Here is a 16,900-nt window from a genome sequence, read left to right on the forward strand (position 1 = left end):
TGTCAAAAACTATATATTCCAATTCAATTTTATTAACGAAACAATCAAAATAAACTAGTAAATCTTTTGAGGAAAAAAAAAATAATAACTACATCCTTCACTCGAAAATAAATTAGAAACTTGAGATTAACCTACTCCACGGAAAATTATTATATAACCTCAGCAGAACTGAATACACAATATAATTCGAAATCAAATAAATTGGTAGTTGCTTATCATAGACATCTTCCTCCATATCCTGCGTTTCTAAACAGTGCCTGCTTTATGTCTTCTGCATCCAACACTGCCCTCTGCTTCAGATCCTGCCAATCACATTGATTTACATAATCCACAAATTTTAAAAAGAAAAAACTATATTCCTATTCTTACATAAATAGCATGAATCTTTTCGTAATGAAAAAAATGTCAATTTTGATGTCGCTCATGCTATTTTGTTTGAAAATAAGTGCAATAAATCTAGTCGGTCAATTTCTGGCACACAGCATGATAAGTAGTTTGAGTTAGTTGTCGTGACTTGGTTTGGGATAACATGGTATGGACCGACCTCCTCAAAATACATCTCATGTATTCATACACCACATCACATGTATATGTCTAAATCCTACCTCAGAGCACGAAGCTTGCATTGCGAAATCGTTGAAGCAGCTAATAACACAGTGCTGAATATCGATGCCCAATGCCTCTAGAGTTGTCACTGTTGATAGCAACAACCCTGGCTTTCCACCGCAACATATCCCTATTCTTGTCTCTGACTCCCTCCTCTCCACTTCAAACTGAAACCACACTAATTTTATCATTCCATTAATTTATTCACAAGATTAATTTTACTATTATGTAATTGTACCTTTGGTGAATTTCTGATCAACATTTCTTCAGGCTTGGCGTTCTTGAATAAGCTCAACAACTCCAATTCATTTCCCCCCAAATTCATTTCTTCTTGCAAATTATTTATGCTCTGAAGCAGCTCTTTCACGTAATCTATGGTGTCACCGAGTATTGATGTTCTGTCCATCTGCAAATCATTTCAACTATTTTGGTAAATAGTAGTAATACTTTAATTGTGCTGTCAAAATACCACATCATATACCAACAAAAATTGAACAACTTTATTCTTACTATCCTTGTTTATTACATTTAAAATTGGATCAAGTAAGAAATTTGCTAATAATAAGGATAAAATGGAAAATGTGACAAATCTTTTTTAACATTCATTTCCAAAATAGGTCATTTAATTCATGAATTAATGGAGTATCTTGAGAAGGATTCCTTTATGGAAGATTGGGTTATAAGAAATAAAACAACTCCAACTGTGTGCGTGGCTCGATCTAGTGGTAGTGTATATGGTTAATGATTTATTTAAAAAGTTTCAGATAATTTATATATAAAATTAAATAAAATATTTATGAGTAATGAAGAAATAGTTGGAGTGAAACAATGTACCTTGCTTATCTTGGGAACGACTGATCTAAGCATGGAGAGGCGGTCGTTGAGGCGCTTCCGGCGGCGGCGCTCCGCCATGAGGTTCTTGGAGGGCTGGCCGTTGAGCTTCTTCATCTTGCTCTTCCTCTCACTTTGATGGCTAAAACCCATGTCGAAAGCGGGCAGGCCGGGTTCGGCCTTGAGCGGGGCCCCGATATCCAAATCGCGGAACCCGTTTCCGAAAACGGCGGCGTCTTCGTCGTGAAGAATGGAGAAGGCGTTGCAGTAGTAGTCTTGTGGTTGCGGGGCGACAGTACTGTAAGGGAGTGTTTGGGAGTTGATTCTGGTGTTTGATGAATCTGAGGGAGGCGAGAGGCCGTCGCCAAACGGGGCGCTGTAGTGTAGGGTTTGGTCCATGGGGAGATAGAAATCTTGGAAGCAAGTGCTTGTTGGGATGGAAACATCTTCCAGAATGTTCCAACTTGTGTTGAATTCTTGATTGTGTGTGTTGTACTGCTCCATCTCTCTTAGGCCTAGTAACTCTTCCAACAAACCTTGGTGTTCCTTTGAGTACAGCTCCATCTCTCTCTCTCTCTCTCTCTCTCTCTCTCTCTCAGACAATGGCACAAACACAAAGACACACAGTGATGTGTTGGTTTGTATTAAGATATGACATTGCTTTGCATCTAATTGATGAAATATATAGGAAGATGGGGGAGGCCTGGGGTATGGGTGGTTGCCGGTCTGCTCAGCTTTGAAGTTGATGATTACTTTTGAGTATTAGTGTAAAAATAAATAGATTGAAACTTTGTGACATTGAGTTAGTTTTGTTTGACTGGCAAACAAATTCTAGTAATATGAATAAAAATATTCAAGTATGTATTTTGTTAATACTTAATAGTTTTGAAGAGAGAGAGGGAGGGGAAGGAGATTTGTTTTTTATTAATTTTGGCGTGTGTAATTCTAATGTCCATATTAGTTATCTGCGGCGAAACTATGTGTCATCTTTTCAAGATAAATTCTACGTTCAATTGGATTTGGGATGAACCCATCATTTCTGGAATATAAATTTATGAATAGTTTTATTAATTAAATAGAGTGGGAACGTGGGTTTAGGCTAACTCTGTGAAGGTGATATAATGTCTTTATCATGGAAATATGGAGTATCAAACAGAGTTGATATTTAAATAGGAAAGCTCACAACTTTGACCCACATTTCTGTCTCAACCGAAAAGGATGGACTTGGCATCATAGACCTGTCAGGGTTTTTTTTTTTTTTTCAAGGGGTATTTTCTAAATATTAAATTAATTGTGTTTTTTTTTTTTTTTTTTTTTTTTTTTTTTTGAGTGGATATTAAATTAATTGTGTTAGCTTTATACTTCTTTGTACTTTCCAATCTGCATGTGCAAAAGCTTAATAATGCAACTTCAACGTCACGTACCATACACGTAAAATCCTAGGCTTCATCAACGAATATTCAGCCGAATAATAATAATAATAATAAAATTTTAAATACATAAATAAATAGTTAAATACCATAGTATAATTTGTGAATTTTGATCTTTTTCGAACTCATCGTATTTTAAAATGTTTCAATAGTATTTTCATATTTAAATTTATAGCAAGTGCAACGCCCCCAAAGTTTTCAATTTTGAAGCGTCATATTTTCAATTTTAAGATAACTTGGTTTTAGTGCCGTACATGTAGCTAATTTCATCAAGAAAATTAGAGATGCTGCGTTAATTTCTACAAACCAATATGTTTATTAATTACTGAAACTCTTTAAAAGTAACGTTGAATTGCAAATTAAATCGATCAAATATTGTGATGCATTTGGCAATTATTCCGTATTAATTCCTATAATAAGTGATATAGGGAAGAGTTAATAGTCCTAGATAGAGTTTGATTGAGGATTCTTTTAAGACAATAATTTAGACTGATTTATAAATTAGGATAAAAAAATTTAGGCTAGCAAAAGTACGACAATAATTAATAATGTATTCGCGGGATAATTTTCGATCAATTTTAATTAATGTTCTACTTTTACAAGTCCGAAAAATTTAGTTTTTAATTCATTTTAGTTTCGAGTAAGCCTGGAACTCTTAAAATGAACCGACAATTGTCGCGCGGGTACATTATTATTAATTTATGTCCTACTTTTGCAAGCTTCGAAAATTTGTCATAGTTTCCAAATTAATCTAAGTTATTGTCTTAAAAACCCTTCTAATTCTATCGATACATTCACTTAGTAAAAGGAAATAATACACATAAAGATAAAAAACTAGAAACAGTACTAACTTCTTTCCATGTAAATGTATAATTTTATCCATAATGATTAAAACAAAAAATAATCATTTAAAAAAAAACCCTCCCGAACCCGCGCCCCCTCCAACGGTCCCACCTGAACCCTAACCACACCCATCCTCCATTTCCTTTTCTGCAATGCCGTCGCCACCCGCTGCAGCTCAAGATTTGTCTGTCTACCTATCTCTCTCTCCCTCCCATCCATCTCTATTTATGTGCCGCCATCATTCCCCATTCTCATTCTGTATCGCTGCCACCATCGTTGTCGTAGTTGCTCCATCTCTGACGAGTGATTGCTTCCCATCTTTCTCTTACCTCTCTTTTTCTTCCTATCTACAAAGTCTCTAAATAAATTCCTAACTTCCCCCATTTTCAAAATCCATCATGCGTCGCCACAACACATTTTCTTCTGAGAATTGTGGCTGCGACGCTTTCACGCTATCTTTGTTTTGCCTATTTCTCTCTCCACGATGCTGCCGCTCATCACCACAGTCTGTTGCATGCCGCTGCACAACCCCTTTCTCTCCCTCTCTCCCCCAACCCCCGCCTTCCCCTCATTTCTCGGCAGCCGCCACCCCCTCCATTGTGCGTCGTCGTTGTTTTCCACCACCATCGACATAGCCATGCTGACTCTGTCATCAATCTCCAATGCTCTCGCTCTCATCGCCAGTTTCTCTCTATCTCTTTCTCTCTCTTTGTCCCAAATACGAAATCTCAATCTCTTTCATTCTCTCTCGATTCTTAGCTTTCCGGTGAGAATCGCCGCCACTGCCACGTCATCATCACCATCGCTTCCGAATGATTATTACACTTTTGCAAAAGAATATGTAATTGTGTAAAAATACACTATCACAATTTTCAAAATTTCGCGTAAATCTTGTAACAATGTATTTTACACTATTACACATATTTTCGCAAAATTATGTACTGATAGTAAAAATGTGTAATAATTCAAAATACAATGTTACACAAATTTCGCAACTAAAAAATGTGTAACAATATACATACTGATAATAAAAGTGTGTAATAATTCATAATATTATCTGTATGGTTCAGAATTTCTTTTTTAGTATATGATTTTGGTTAGAATATATATGGTGCTTCGTCTATGGAGAATTTGAATTTAGTGAAAGTGACCCGCATTTTCTTGTAGTTCTTTTTGCACATTGATCTTGATGTCTATTTCAGGAACTTTATTGCAAGATATTTATTTTCTGCGCACTGCTATATCATTCATTCATAAAAGCTTGGAGTTAATTCGTATCTGTCATTTTTAAAGTATTATACAAAGATTACGCATAATTTGGTGCATTCGCACGGAATATCCACTAATTAAATCATAATTATGATTAACAATTCAAAACTCAAAATTAATAAACTCTAAGGGTGCGTTTAATTTGATGGATAAATTTATCATGAGAAAAGGAGGGATAATAAAAATTTATGCCTTTAAATGTCTCATTTCCTTGAAGTGAAAATAAGGAAAAAAAATTGTGAACTTCTCTTTTGTATAACATGTGAAAAAAGAAAAGAAGCATTTAAAAGCATAAATTTTTATTATCACTTCTTTTCTTATGATAAATTTTTCCATCAAAGTAAACTCATCCTAATTGGGGATTGAAGAATTGAAATCGAAAAGAATACACCATATGTTGGTCACACGATCTTTAAACTTTTTTTAATTCTTCCGACAGCCACGTATATATGTTTGGCTGGTCGTTAGTTACGTTGGGTTGGTTCGCCCATAACCACTCCCAACCACACAATTGCTTGTCTCACGCCCATCCATCGCCAAATGGTAGTCGATCGAGCCATAACCGTTTTCATTCTTGAGAATTATTTCTCAAAAAAATGTGGTTATGACTCGAATCCCGACTTATTAGTTGGAGGAGAAATATATATATTATCAACAAAGCTGCACTAAGGTCTATGGCGCGAAGGAATCCGGTGTGGGTGCAATACAAGCTCATGAATGCTATACATATATGCTCAAAATGAAATGATATGGAAATGTATAGGAGATCGAGGCAACGGCTGCATGTTGAAATTCAACATGATTTCTGAATTAAGAGTGGGACCCTTTTCATTTTTGGCTTTGCTCTAGAATTCAACTGAGTTGGTGGGCATGCTTGTTTTTAGCTCAAAACTTTTTCATATACTCCCTCCGTCCATGAAAAAGAGTCCCATTTGGGACTCGGCACGGGTTTTAAGAAAGTTGTTAAAGTAGGTATAAGTGGAGAGAGAAGTAAATTTATAGGGGTAGTGTTAATAACAATTTTACTTGCTTAATCCTTTGTTAATGGGTAAAACAATCCAGCAAATTCCAAACAAATTAAGGCATTATTGAGCAATCAAATGCAACAAATTTAGGATATTAATTAAGAAATCGATTGAGTAAACAAATTCAACAAATGGGTTAAGAAATCGATTCAGCAATTTCAACAAATTCAGCAAATGGGTAAAGAATTCGATTGAGCAAATTCAACAAACTACAAACAAATTTTGGCATTCAACGAATCGAGTGAGAAAATTCAACAAATTTAGGGCATTCATGGGTAAAGAAATTCAATAAATTCCAACAACAAATCTAGAAAATTCCAAACCAAATTGAAGACATTCTTCTGCCACATCACTCCATCCACCGCTACCAAGCTCCTCACCAGTGCGAGAAGCGCCAGCTTCGCCTTGAAGCTACTCACGCAGGCAGAGCGGACGAAGGAGTTGGCGTTGCAGACGACGACGAGAGGTAGGGCGAGAGCGAGTTCCCGTGGTGCTCCGAGAGAATCGAGACCAGCCGGAGGCGGCGATTCGAGGGAGGCAGCGCCTTATGGTTTCAGGCTCAGAGGGGGGCGGCGATTTGGGGTTTTGGGCTAAGATGGAGGCAGAGATTTGAGGGAGACGGCGCTTAGGGTGAAGAAGAAGAAGCGAGGCGGCGATATGGCAACAGATCCATCGGAGATCAGTGAGGTGCTTTCAGACGATGAAGAAGAAGGAGAGAGACGCCGCACCACTCTAGAGAGATCTAGAAGAGTTGATGGGGGCGGTGAGCCGAGGCACAGCGGCGGCGACGACCTAGCTGCTGCCGGAGAGGAGAAGGGGAAGAGGGGCGTAGGTCGGGTCCGAGCCTCGCCGGAGGAGGAACCACGCCGGGGAAGAGGGGAAGGGGAAGGGGAAGAAGGGTGTAGGTTTGGTGAGAGAGAAGAGGTGTGCGTGTATAAGAAATTAGAGTGAGAATTTTATGGTTAATTGTCTTTAATTAAGTTTAAGTGAGGAGAGTTTTTAATTATTGAGGTGGGTCCTCAATGGCAAATGAAGTAAATACATAAAGTTATAAAGGGTATAATTGTATAAAAAGTGAAACAGGACTCTTTTTTGTGGACAAAAAAAAGAGGGGAAATGGGACTCTTTTTCGTGGACGGAGGGAGTATAATTGTTGCCAAAATACATGCTAATTAAATAGAACATTCATATAGGGTGCGGTTATAGTGAGAACCACACTTATCGTGAGAACATAAGAACCATTAAAATCAATGCATCTACTATATAAATTAATGCATTCGTTATTAAATTTAATGCATCCGAAAATAATAATTTTTTTGCTCCCTTCAGGATTCGAACCCAAGATCTGCATTCATCTACCAAGATGATGCATCCACCGTAGATCTTGATGATCGAATGGTTTAAAATGGTTCTCTGTTCTAATTTTATTTAGTGGTTCTTATTTGAACATCTCCCCATTCATATATATATATATATATATATATATATATATATGACGCTAATGTTCCCGTAGCACTTGCATTGGTTGATAAAACCATTCTATTTTTCCACAATTAATTGAATTAGGGAATATCACGGCGTCAGGCGCGCGGACTTTAAATAATCCAACTAGACTAGCTAGTTAATTAAGCAGTTGTGAAATATTTAATCAAATAATTTGACCTGCGGTTCGTGGCTTATCACATGCAAGGAAATATGTATATAACATGGATTCGTGTATATAAATGGAATGTTTAGGCGTAAGAGGAAATATCCACATCGATCGGTTGGTTCATAATACTGACTCGAGTCTACCGATGCAGGGAGAGGTGGCTCGAGCTTTGGCGCGATGAGTTGGGTTCATCCGTCTTTATTCTAAATGCATGTAAAGACGCACTATAAATTAAAAAAAAAATTGAAATGCATGAATTTCTACAAAATCTTCTTTGGCATATCGTTTTTTCCTCTTCGAAACTTTTGAAAATTGTTTATTTATTTTAACCTTTTCGTTATAACTTTTCTTAAAAATATTATATTATGTTTGTCAAAGGCAGGTGATTTTTTTTTTTGAGGAGAAAACCACAGAACCAATTTATTTCAAATCCCGATGAACAATATCTATAAGCCAGGACGGGAAATCCTGCTTCCAGATCATTACACCATCAGACCAAGCAGCAAAATTTGCTAAACAATGGGCAGCCCTATTCGCCTCGCGACGAACATGCTGAAAATTAAAAACAATCCTTTCCTTAGCAAGCACAAACGCTGTTAGAACCGGGTACACGATCGAGATATTACAATAAATATTTTGAGATATTACAACTCAAAATAATTGAAAATATTACAAAGAAAATAATTTGAGAAATTACAACTCAAATAATTTTATACAACTGAAATATACAGTATAAATAAATTATACGTATAAAATAAGTCGAGTCGAGATGAATCTCTTCCCGCAAGAAGATTATCGCCCCAGTAGTGCTCTTCGGTTTAGGCGTATCTTCCCCAAAGGTAAAACGACTTCGTCTCGTCGGATGTAGCACCACAATCCGGCGAGCTCCGGCGAACTGAATAAGGATCAAGAACTGAGCTAGAGGTTGAGGTGGAATGCAGAATATGTTGTGAGTTATGAGTTGTGAGTGAATTCGTTAATTCTGAAGCTCACAACACACCCATATTTATAGGTGTTAAACCTAGTGTGAACGGAAGGTGTGAACGGAAGGTGTGAACGTAAGGTGTGAACTGCCGGTGTGAACGGACGGCAGTCAACTCCGGCGGCTGCGGTAGGTGGCCGCAATCGTTGAACGCAGAAGTTGAAACTGATTTTCCCTCTTCAACTTCCAAACTTTGACATGCAATATCTCACTCGCCGGAAATCGGTTTTGAGACTTCAAGTATATCACGTTGATCTACTCGAGGTGTAGATTAACATCCAATAATTATTTTAATTAAATAATAAATATTTAATTAAATAATAATTTTCAGATATGGCATAAAACCATATTTCCAACAATCCCCCACATGAGTGAGAAATCAGTATGCGAATGTATGCAGACACTTAGCTCAGTTCTCTTAAGAAACAACATTGCATTTGGAAAGGTAGCTTGTGGCTTTGAACCTGCCATAGTCAATGTTATCGAGTATACCGACGGCCTAGTGGATATGGTTCCTTGAACTAGTCCTCCTCGGTGTATACTGAGTCAACAATATTGACACAATATTGCTTCAATCCTTATTCGTTCTCACGTTTGTGTCCATTACAGGCCTTGGAACACCTCTTTGGATTCATAAGTGTTTCAATCGAAGCGGCCCACTTCACACTTACATAGGTGACTCTTAACTCAAGTATCCTGCTATACTTGTCCTCTTCGAGGAGTTCTAGAGTCATTAAAAGTCAAAGACTTAACCTCACCACGTGCAGGTTCCCGAACACTCACTGTTCTACAAGGAATAGGCAATTCGAGTGTTCAACACACGGATTTTCATAGCTTAGTTGTCCCATTGAACCAAGTTCTTGGGATCCTCCAGTCATCATGGTTGGGTTGCCACTATGATTATCCTTAATTTGTGGACTTCAAACCCATTCCCCCTAACAGTTTATACATCTGATCTCGATGGATACTTTTTGTCAAAGGATCCGCTATGTTATCAATTGATCTTATATAATCAATTGTGATAACTCCACTAGTGATCAGATGTCTCACGATATTATGACGTCGACGAATATGTCTCGACTTACCGTTATACAAATGATTTTGTGCTCGTCCGATAGCAGCTTGACTATCACAATGAATTATCACGGACGACACAGGTTTCGACCAACATGGAATATCCTCGAGGAAATTTTTAAGCCACTCGGCCTCTTCACCAGCTTTATCCAAAGCTATGAATTCTGATTCCATGGTCGATCTAGCAATACATGTTTGCTTCTTGGATTTCCAAGACACAGCACCACCCCCCACAGTGAATACATAACCGCTCGTTGAAAACGAGTCTTTGGCATCAGATATCCAATTTGCATCACAGTACCCTTCAAGTACAGAGGGCTCCCTAGTATAATGAATCGCATAGTTTTGAGTATATTTCAAATATCTCAAAACCCTTTCAAGAGCTTTCCAATGTTCATTATTAGGGTTAGCTGTAAAGCTGCTCAACTTGTTGACCGAGCATGCTATATCGGGACGAGTGCAATTTGTTAGATACATCAGGCTCCCAATAATCTTCGCATATTCTAACGCGTCAACAGGTTCTCCCTTGTGTACACTCAAATGCACATTAGGTTCCCATGGTGTCTTAGCTATTGGCTTGTCAAAAGCGTTGAATTTCTTTAACACTTTCTCAACGTAGTGAGATTGTGTTATAACAATACCATCAGGTCTTCTTAGAATTTTAATTCCAATGATAACATCAGCTAAGCCCATATCTTTCATGCTAAAATTTTTACTTAGCATGCCTTTGGTTTCTTGAATCACTCGGGAATTACTTCCCATGATGAGCATGTCATCTACATAAAGACAAACAATAACATATCCGTTATTAGAAATCTTAATGTAGATACATTTATCGCACTCATTGATTCTGAATCCATTTGACAACATTACACTGTCAAATTTTAAATGCCATTGAAGCGGTGCTTGCTTCAACCCATATAAAGACCTTTGAAGTTTGCATACTTTGTGCTCTTGCCCAGGTACTACAAACCCTACAGGTTGCTTCATATATATTTCATCTTCCAACTCGCCATACAAGAACGCAGTTTTCACATCCATTTGGTGAATCTCGAGATTGTGCAAGGCAGCAATAGCGAGAAGCATCCGAATAGATGTTAGTCTAGTCACAGGTGAATAGGTATCGAAGAAATCGTACCCTTCTTTCTGCCTGAAACCTTGAACGACAAGTCAAGCTTTGTACTTATCTATAGTACCATCAGATTTGTACTTCTTCTTTAGGATCCATTTGCATCCTAAAGCCTTAGCACCAGGTGGTAGATCTACTAGCACCCAAGTATGATTCTGCATAATGGAATCAATCTCAATATCGATGGCTTCTTTCCAGAGAGCTGCATCTGAGCCAGACATAGCTTCTTTAATCGTCACCGGTTCGCCATCTAACATCAAGACAACATAATCCGGTCCATAGACATTAGCTTTTCTAACTCGTTCCCCACGTCTTGGTTCTACATCCATAGGTTTAGACCTTGGTCTTTTCCTATTAGGTGGTACAGGATTAGAACCCGTGGCATCATCTACTTTAGTAGAATTACTAGCTACTTCCATAGGTTTAGAACCTGTAGCATCACCATCAACTCCATCATTAGAGTTCGATGTAACTTTATCCTTGTTAGGATAGATATTTTCAAAGAATATAGCATTCCTTGATTCTATCGTTGTCCCAACATGTATATCAGGTATCTCCGATCTGTGCACTATAAAATGATAGGCACTGCTATTATGTGCATAACCAATGAAGATACAATCCACCGTTTTAGGTCCTATTGTAACTTGCTTTGGTAAAGGCACTTCTACCTTGGCTAAACACCCCCACACTTTGAGGTATTTATACGAAGGTTTCCTTCCTTTCCATAGCTCATAGGGAGTTACATCTTTCCATTTGAGTGGAATCTTGTTCAAGATATAGTTGGCCGTTAAGACAGCTTCCCCCCACATGTTCTGGGGTAATCCTGAACTAATCAACAAGGCATTCATCATCTCCTTAAGAGTTCGATTCTTGCGTTCAGCAACGCCGTTAGATTGTGGTGAATAAGGAGCCGTCGTTTGATGGATTATACCACTTTCGTTGCATAATTCAGCAAAAGGAGCTACATACTCTCCACCTCTATCACTTCGAACCATCTTAATTCGACATCCAAGTTGATTCTCGGCTTCTTTTTTGAAGTTTATAAAAGCTTCAATAGCCTCATCTTTACTTTTCAATAAGTAAAGGTAACAATACTTTGTGCAATCGTCTATAAAGTTGATAAAGTACTTCTTGCCACCTCTAGTTTGCACGAACTTTAAATCACAAACATCGGTGTGAATAAGTTCCAATGGTTGAGTGCTCCTTTCTACCGATTTAAACGGTAACTTAGCCATTTTGGCTTCAACACAAACTTCACATTTTACTTGTGAGTTGTATTCATCAACTTTTAGTAAATTCATTTTTACTAATCTCTTTATAGCATTTAGATTAACATGTCCAAGTCTACAATGCCATAAATCTGAACACTCAATCAAGTAAGCAGAAGAGGTTGATGCATCTTTATTGATTTTAGCCTTGGCAGGCTTACAAGCTCTTACTCCAAGTTTGAAAAGTCCTTCGGAGGCATAGCCTTTCCCTAGGAACTTTCCCCACTTGCGTATTACAACATAGTCAGATTTGAAAAACAATTCAAAATCCTTTTTCGTAAGCCTAAAGCCCGAAATTAAATTCTTTCGGACAATTGGAACGTGTAATACGTCTTTCAATGTGATCTCCACGCCCGACGTGAGTTGAAGAATCACATCTCCCATGCCAAGGACTTGGGATGTCCGCTCGCTAGCCTCCATTATCGTTTTGTTTTCCACTTCCTTGTAGTTGTGGAACAACTCACGATTTATACATATATGGACGGTAGCGCCGGTGTCCACGAACCAAGCGTTAGGATTGTCCACATGATTCACCTCGGAGATCATGGCAGCAAAGTCATCGTGGTTCCAATCGTCGAAGTCCTTCTCGACGTTGTTCACGTTGCTCTTTGCCTTCTTCCACTTTGGCTTGCGGCAATCCTTAGCCATGTGACCTTGTTTGTCACAATTATAACATACACCATCAAACTTTGATGGTTGACTACCAACTTGCTTCCCTTTACCCTTATTATTAGGGTTAGGACGACCACGTTTGTTGGAGGGACCGCCTTTCTCGGTGAGATTGGCCTTTGCCTCCATTGGAGCTTTTCCCTTTTGATCACGACTTCTCACGTGATCCTCCATTTGAAGCTTGGATAACAATATCGGCACGGACATCTCCGAGCGCTCATGCTTCAAAAGGTTTTGAAATTTCCTCCAACTAGGAGGTAATTTCTCTATGATGATTGCAACGAGCAATGCATCCGCCAAGGGCATCCCTTCGGCTTGAACCTCATGTGAAAGATTTTGGAACTCTTCCACTTGGTCCATCAATGGTCGGGAGTCGACCATTTTATATTCCAACCATTTGGCAACGACATACTTGGTAGTATTCGCCTTGTCCACTTGATACTTTAGATCAAGGGCCTCCCACAATTGTTTCGCGGTTTCCTGAACCTTGAAAACACGGTAGAGCCGTTCGTCCAGAGACATGAGAACGGTGTTACGGCACAAGTAGTCGCCGCGGCACCAGTTCAAATATCCGGCACGAATTTCTTGGCTCGTCTCCCCTTCACTCGGGGTTGGAGGTTTATCCTCCATCAAGAATCCGGCAAACCCCACGGTTGTGAGGTAGAATAGCATCTTTTCTTGCCAATATTTGAAATTCTTGCCCGAGAACGTTGATGGTTTCTCGGCAAGACCAATAGTTCTAGATGTTTGCAATGGGGCCATGGTTGACGTTGAAGCCCCCATTGATGCAAACGAGGAAAACATTGACGACGTGGTTGAACCGATGGTTGCAGAGGTGGTGGAGCCGTCCATATTGACGTCGGTGTGAGCCATTTCTCGAACGTGTATCAACGACAGAGAGATAATCTTCTTGCGATTGTTAGAACCGGGTACACGATCGAGATATTACAATAAATATTTTGAGATATTACAACTCAAAATAATTGAAAATATTACAAAGAAAATAATTTGAGAAATTACAACTCAAATAATTTTATACAACTGAAATATACAGTATAAATAAATTATACGTATAAAATAAGTCGAGTCGAGATGAATCTCTTCCCGCAAGAAGATTATCGCCCCGGTAGTGCTCTTCGGTTTAGGCGTATCTTCCCCAAAGGTAAAACGACTTCGTCTCGTCGGATGTAGCACCACAATCCGGCGAGCTCCGGCGAACTGAATAAGGATCAAGAACTGAGCTAGAGGTTGAGGTGGAATGCAGAATATGTTGTGAGTTATGAGTTGTGAGTGAATTCGTTAATTCTGAAGCTCACAACACACCCATATTTATAGGTGTTAAACCTAGTGTGAACGGAAGGTGTGAACGTAAGGTGTGAACTGCCGGTGTGAACGGACGGCAGTCAACTCCGGCGGCTGCGGTAGGTGGCCGCAATCGTTGAACGCAGAAGTTGAAACTGATTTTCCCTCTTCAACTTCCAAACTTTGACATGCAATATCTCACTCACCGGAAATCGGTTTTGAGACTTCAAGTATATCACGTTGATCTACTCGAGGTGTAGATTAACATCCAATAATTATTTTAATTAAATAATAAATATTTAATTAAATAATAATTTTCAGATATGGCATAAAACCATATTTCCAACAAACGCATCAAACAAATCATCAGTTAAAGAATCCGAGCCCTTGTAGTTATCATTCACCACATGCACCGCCAACATTGAGTCTGAGTAAACCACAATCGGGCCAAGATTATTCTCTAAACAAAAACCAATACCCACCAACATCGCATGCAGCTCACCCATAAGAATTGTCTCCGTCCTCCCAACGAAGACCATTTTTTGTATTTTTTTTAAATTTGATGTATCGTAAATTTTCCTATTTTAAATTTATGTCATTTGAATTTATGTATTTTTAATTTAATTTAAGGAATTGTATTACTCCATTTAAATTTGTGTCATTTAAATTAAATAAAAAATCTAAATTAATTCTATGGAATCAGCATAATGAATCAGATCAATACAAACTACTTTGACTTATAAGTAGTCCCGAAGTATGGACTAGTCAGTAACTGACTCAGCCAACGTGGATATTCAGTATAAATAGGTTCACACACTATCATACACGTTCAACACTTTATTTTGGAATTATGTATATATTTTTGTGCCGTAACATCGGGTTTCAGACAATATACTTATAAATGAATGAGTCTAATTAACATATACTAACACTTTTCTTCACAAAAATCATAATTAAGCTCATTTACTTAAGTTCGTGAAAAGCATTGTAAACTGTAGATTTAGGTGAAATTACCGCAGCAGTCTTCTCTCTCTATTAACTCTATCAATAAATCTATGCAACCACATTGTGGTCACTCATAATTTAGTTTAATGAAAATTTTTCAATTTATTTAATTTATTTTTAAAAATAAAAGTAGAATTTAGTTATTTTATTGTATTCTCTACTTTATAATTATTTTTTAATAAAATAACTAAATCTTATTTTTATTTTCAAAAATAAATTAAATAAATTAAATTTTTTTCTATTTAAATGAATTGTGAGTGGCCACAATGTGGCTATTTAGCATCACTCTAACTCTATTTATATATTCACACATAGAGTAATAATTATTCTATATATTTATTTCTGGGTTGAGACACAATTAATGGAGATCGAACTTTAAAGTTGAAACCTCATACACAAATAGCTTCTTTTTTTTTTTATCAAAGAATTCGAATATTTTTCTTTTTGACGGTGGAATATTTTTCTAATATGCAATCAACTTAATTCCCAATTCCTCTTCCAACAAGCGCAAAGAAGGGGGGGAATTATTTTCTTTTTTTTATCTATTTTTAATTATGAGCAGCCCACAGATAAACTCAAAACCGCGGTTTTCTATGCCGTAGTGTTTGTCAGATAGCATTTGTTAGCTAGTTAGGTACCTAGTTTTTAATGTGACAGAGAATATCAAAATGAAGAAAATATGAAAATAAGTACAAAGTGTATGTATAATTCTTTAATGAGTTAATTGCTTATACTAATTGTTTAACTTTTTTCAAATTTTAATTTTGTATATCAATTTTAAAGTTTATAATTATTGAATTACTGATTTAATATAATTTTACTACCAATCAAAATTTTGACTAAATGTATTATTAATATAACTAGCCAAATAATTGAGGTTGTTAATTTCATAAAAAGTACGCCGTTTATGTCAATCGATTGTCATAAGAGAACAATTATGTCAAGTCAATTATTTGATTATTTATGTCTATAGAAAGTTTGATTAAAAAAAATTATTTACAGTAAAAATTAAATTAAATTAATAATTCAATAATTATCATGCTAAACTATAAAAAAATTTGTACACAAAATTAAAATTTGATTAACCGTCCCAACTAATAAATATTTCTTTTTGGACCGTCCCAATTAAGTTAATCAATTTTCATATATGGAATAAATATAAGCAAATAAACATTTAATCACTTATTTACTATATTACCAAACACATTTAAAATAGTATTTTTTAAATTTCGCGTCGAAGAGAAGTTGATCAACTTAACTGGACGGAGACAATAATATTTTATGAACAAAAAACCCTTCTTTTGTAATGAGATATCCTCCAATAATATCAAAAAAAGAGCAGGAAAAATATTAAAGTTAGACACAGATCGAAGTGATCAGGCTTAAACTCCGATAGTTTAATCCGAAAGCGGTAGGTAGTGGTTAATTAGTCACGATTACCAAATGAAAAACCAAACCAAAAAAGGAAGCGTTACGAAAAATATTGTGACTTTATGGGTAACAAATTTGAATAATTTTTCCGGCCTTTAATTATACCTTCAAATGAGCTTCTTTCTAATTTAAGCATAAAAAATTATGTATTCCAACCGCAAAACAATTAAAGAAAATGATGGAAAAAGCAAAGAACTAAATGTAAACAGGACTTTAATGGCGTCCTCTAACATGTAGACTGATAAAATAATTAAGCTTATCATCTCCTTAAAAGGATTTTATAAAATGAGAGAGTTATCCAACATACTTCAACAGAAAACTTATTTAAGCAAATCAAACACTTAAAAACTAAAAAAGATTAAAAAACAAAAGGACTGACATGATC

The 16,900-nt window shown here is 36.8% G+C and overlaps 1 protein-coding gene across 1 annotated transcript; it reads right to left on the minus strand.

The window, feature by feature from the left end:
• LOC131010644 (transcription factor bHLH93-like) lies at window positions 1-2,363 on the minus strand. Its single transcript, XM_057938273.1, has 4 exons — window positions 1,441-2,363; window positions 845-1,012; window positions 606-773; window positions 1-302 (listed from the first exon to the last, which is right to left on the minus strand). The coding sequence occupies exons 1-4, from the start codon at window positions 1,999-2,001 to the stop codon at window positions 216-218; spliced, it is 984 nt and encodes a 327-aa protein (XP_057794256.1). The 5' UTR covers window positions 2,002-2,363; the 3' UTR covers window positions 1-215.
• Window positions 2,364-16,900: the final 14,537 nt, after the last annotated feature.

This window comes from Salvia miltiorrhiza, chromosome 2 (genome assembly GCF_028751815.1).
Source record: "Salvia miltiorrhiza cultivar Shanhuang (shh) chromosome 2, IMPLAD_Smil_shh, whole genome shotgun sequence".
Taxonomy (NCBI): Eukaryota; Viridiplantae; Streptophyta; class Magnoliopsida; order Lamiales; family Lamiaceae; genus Salvia; species Salvia miltiorrhiza.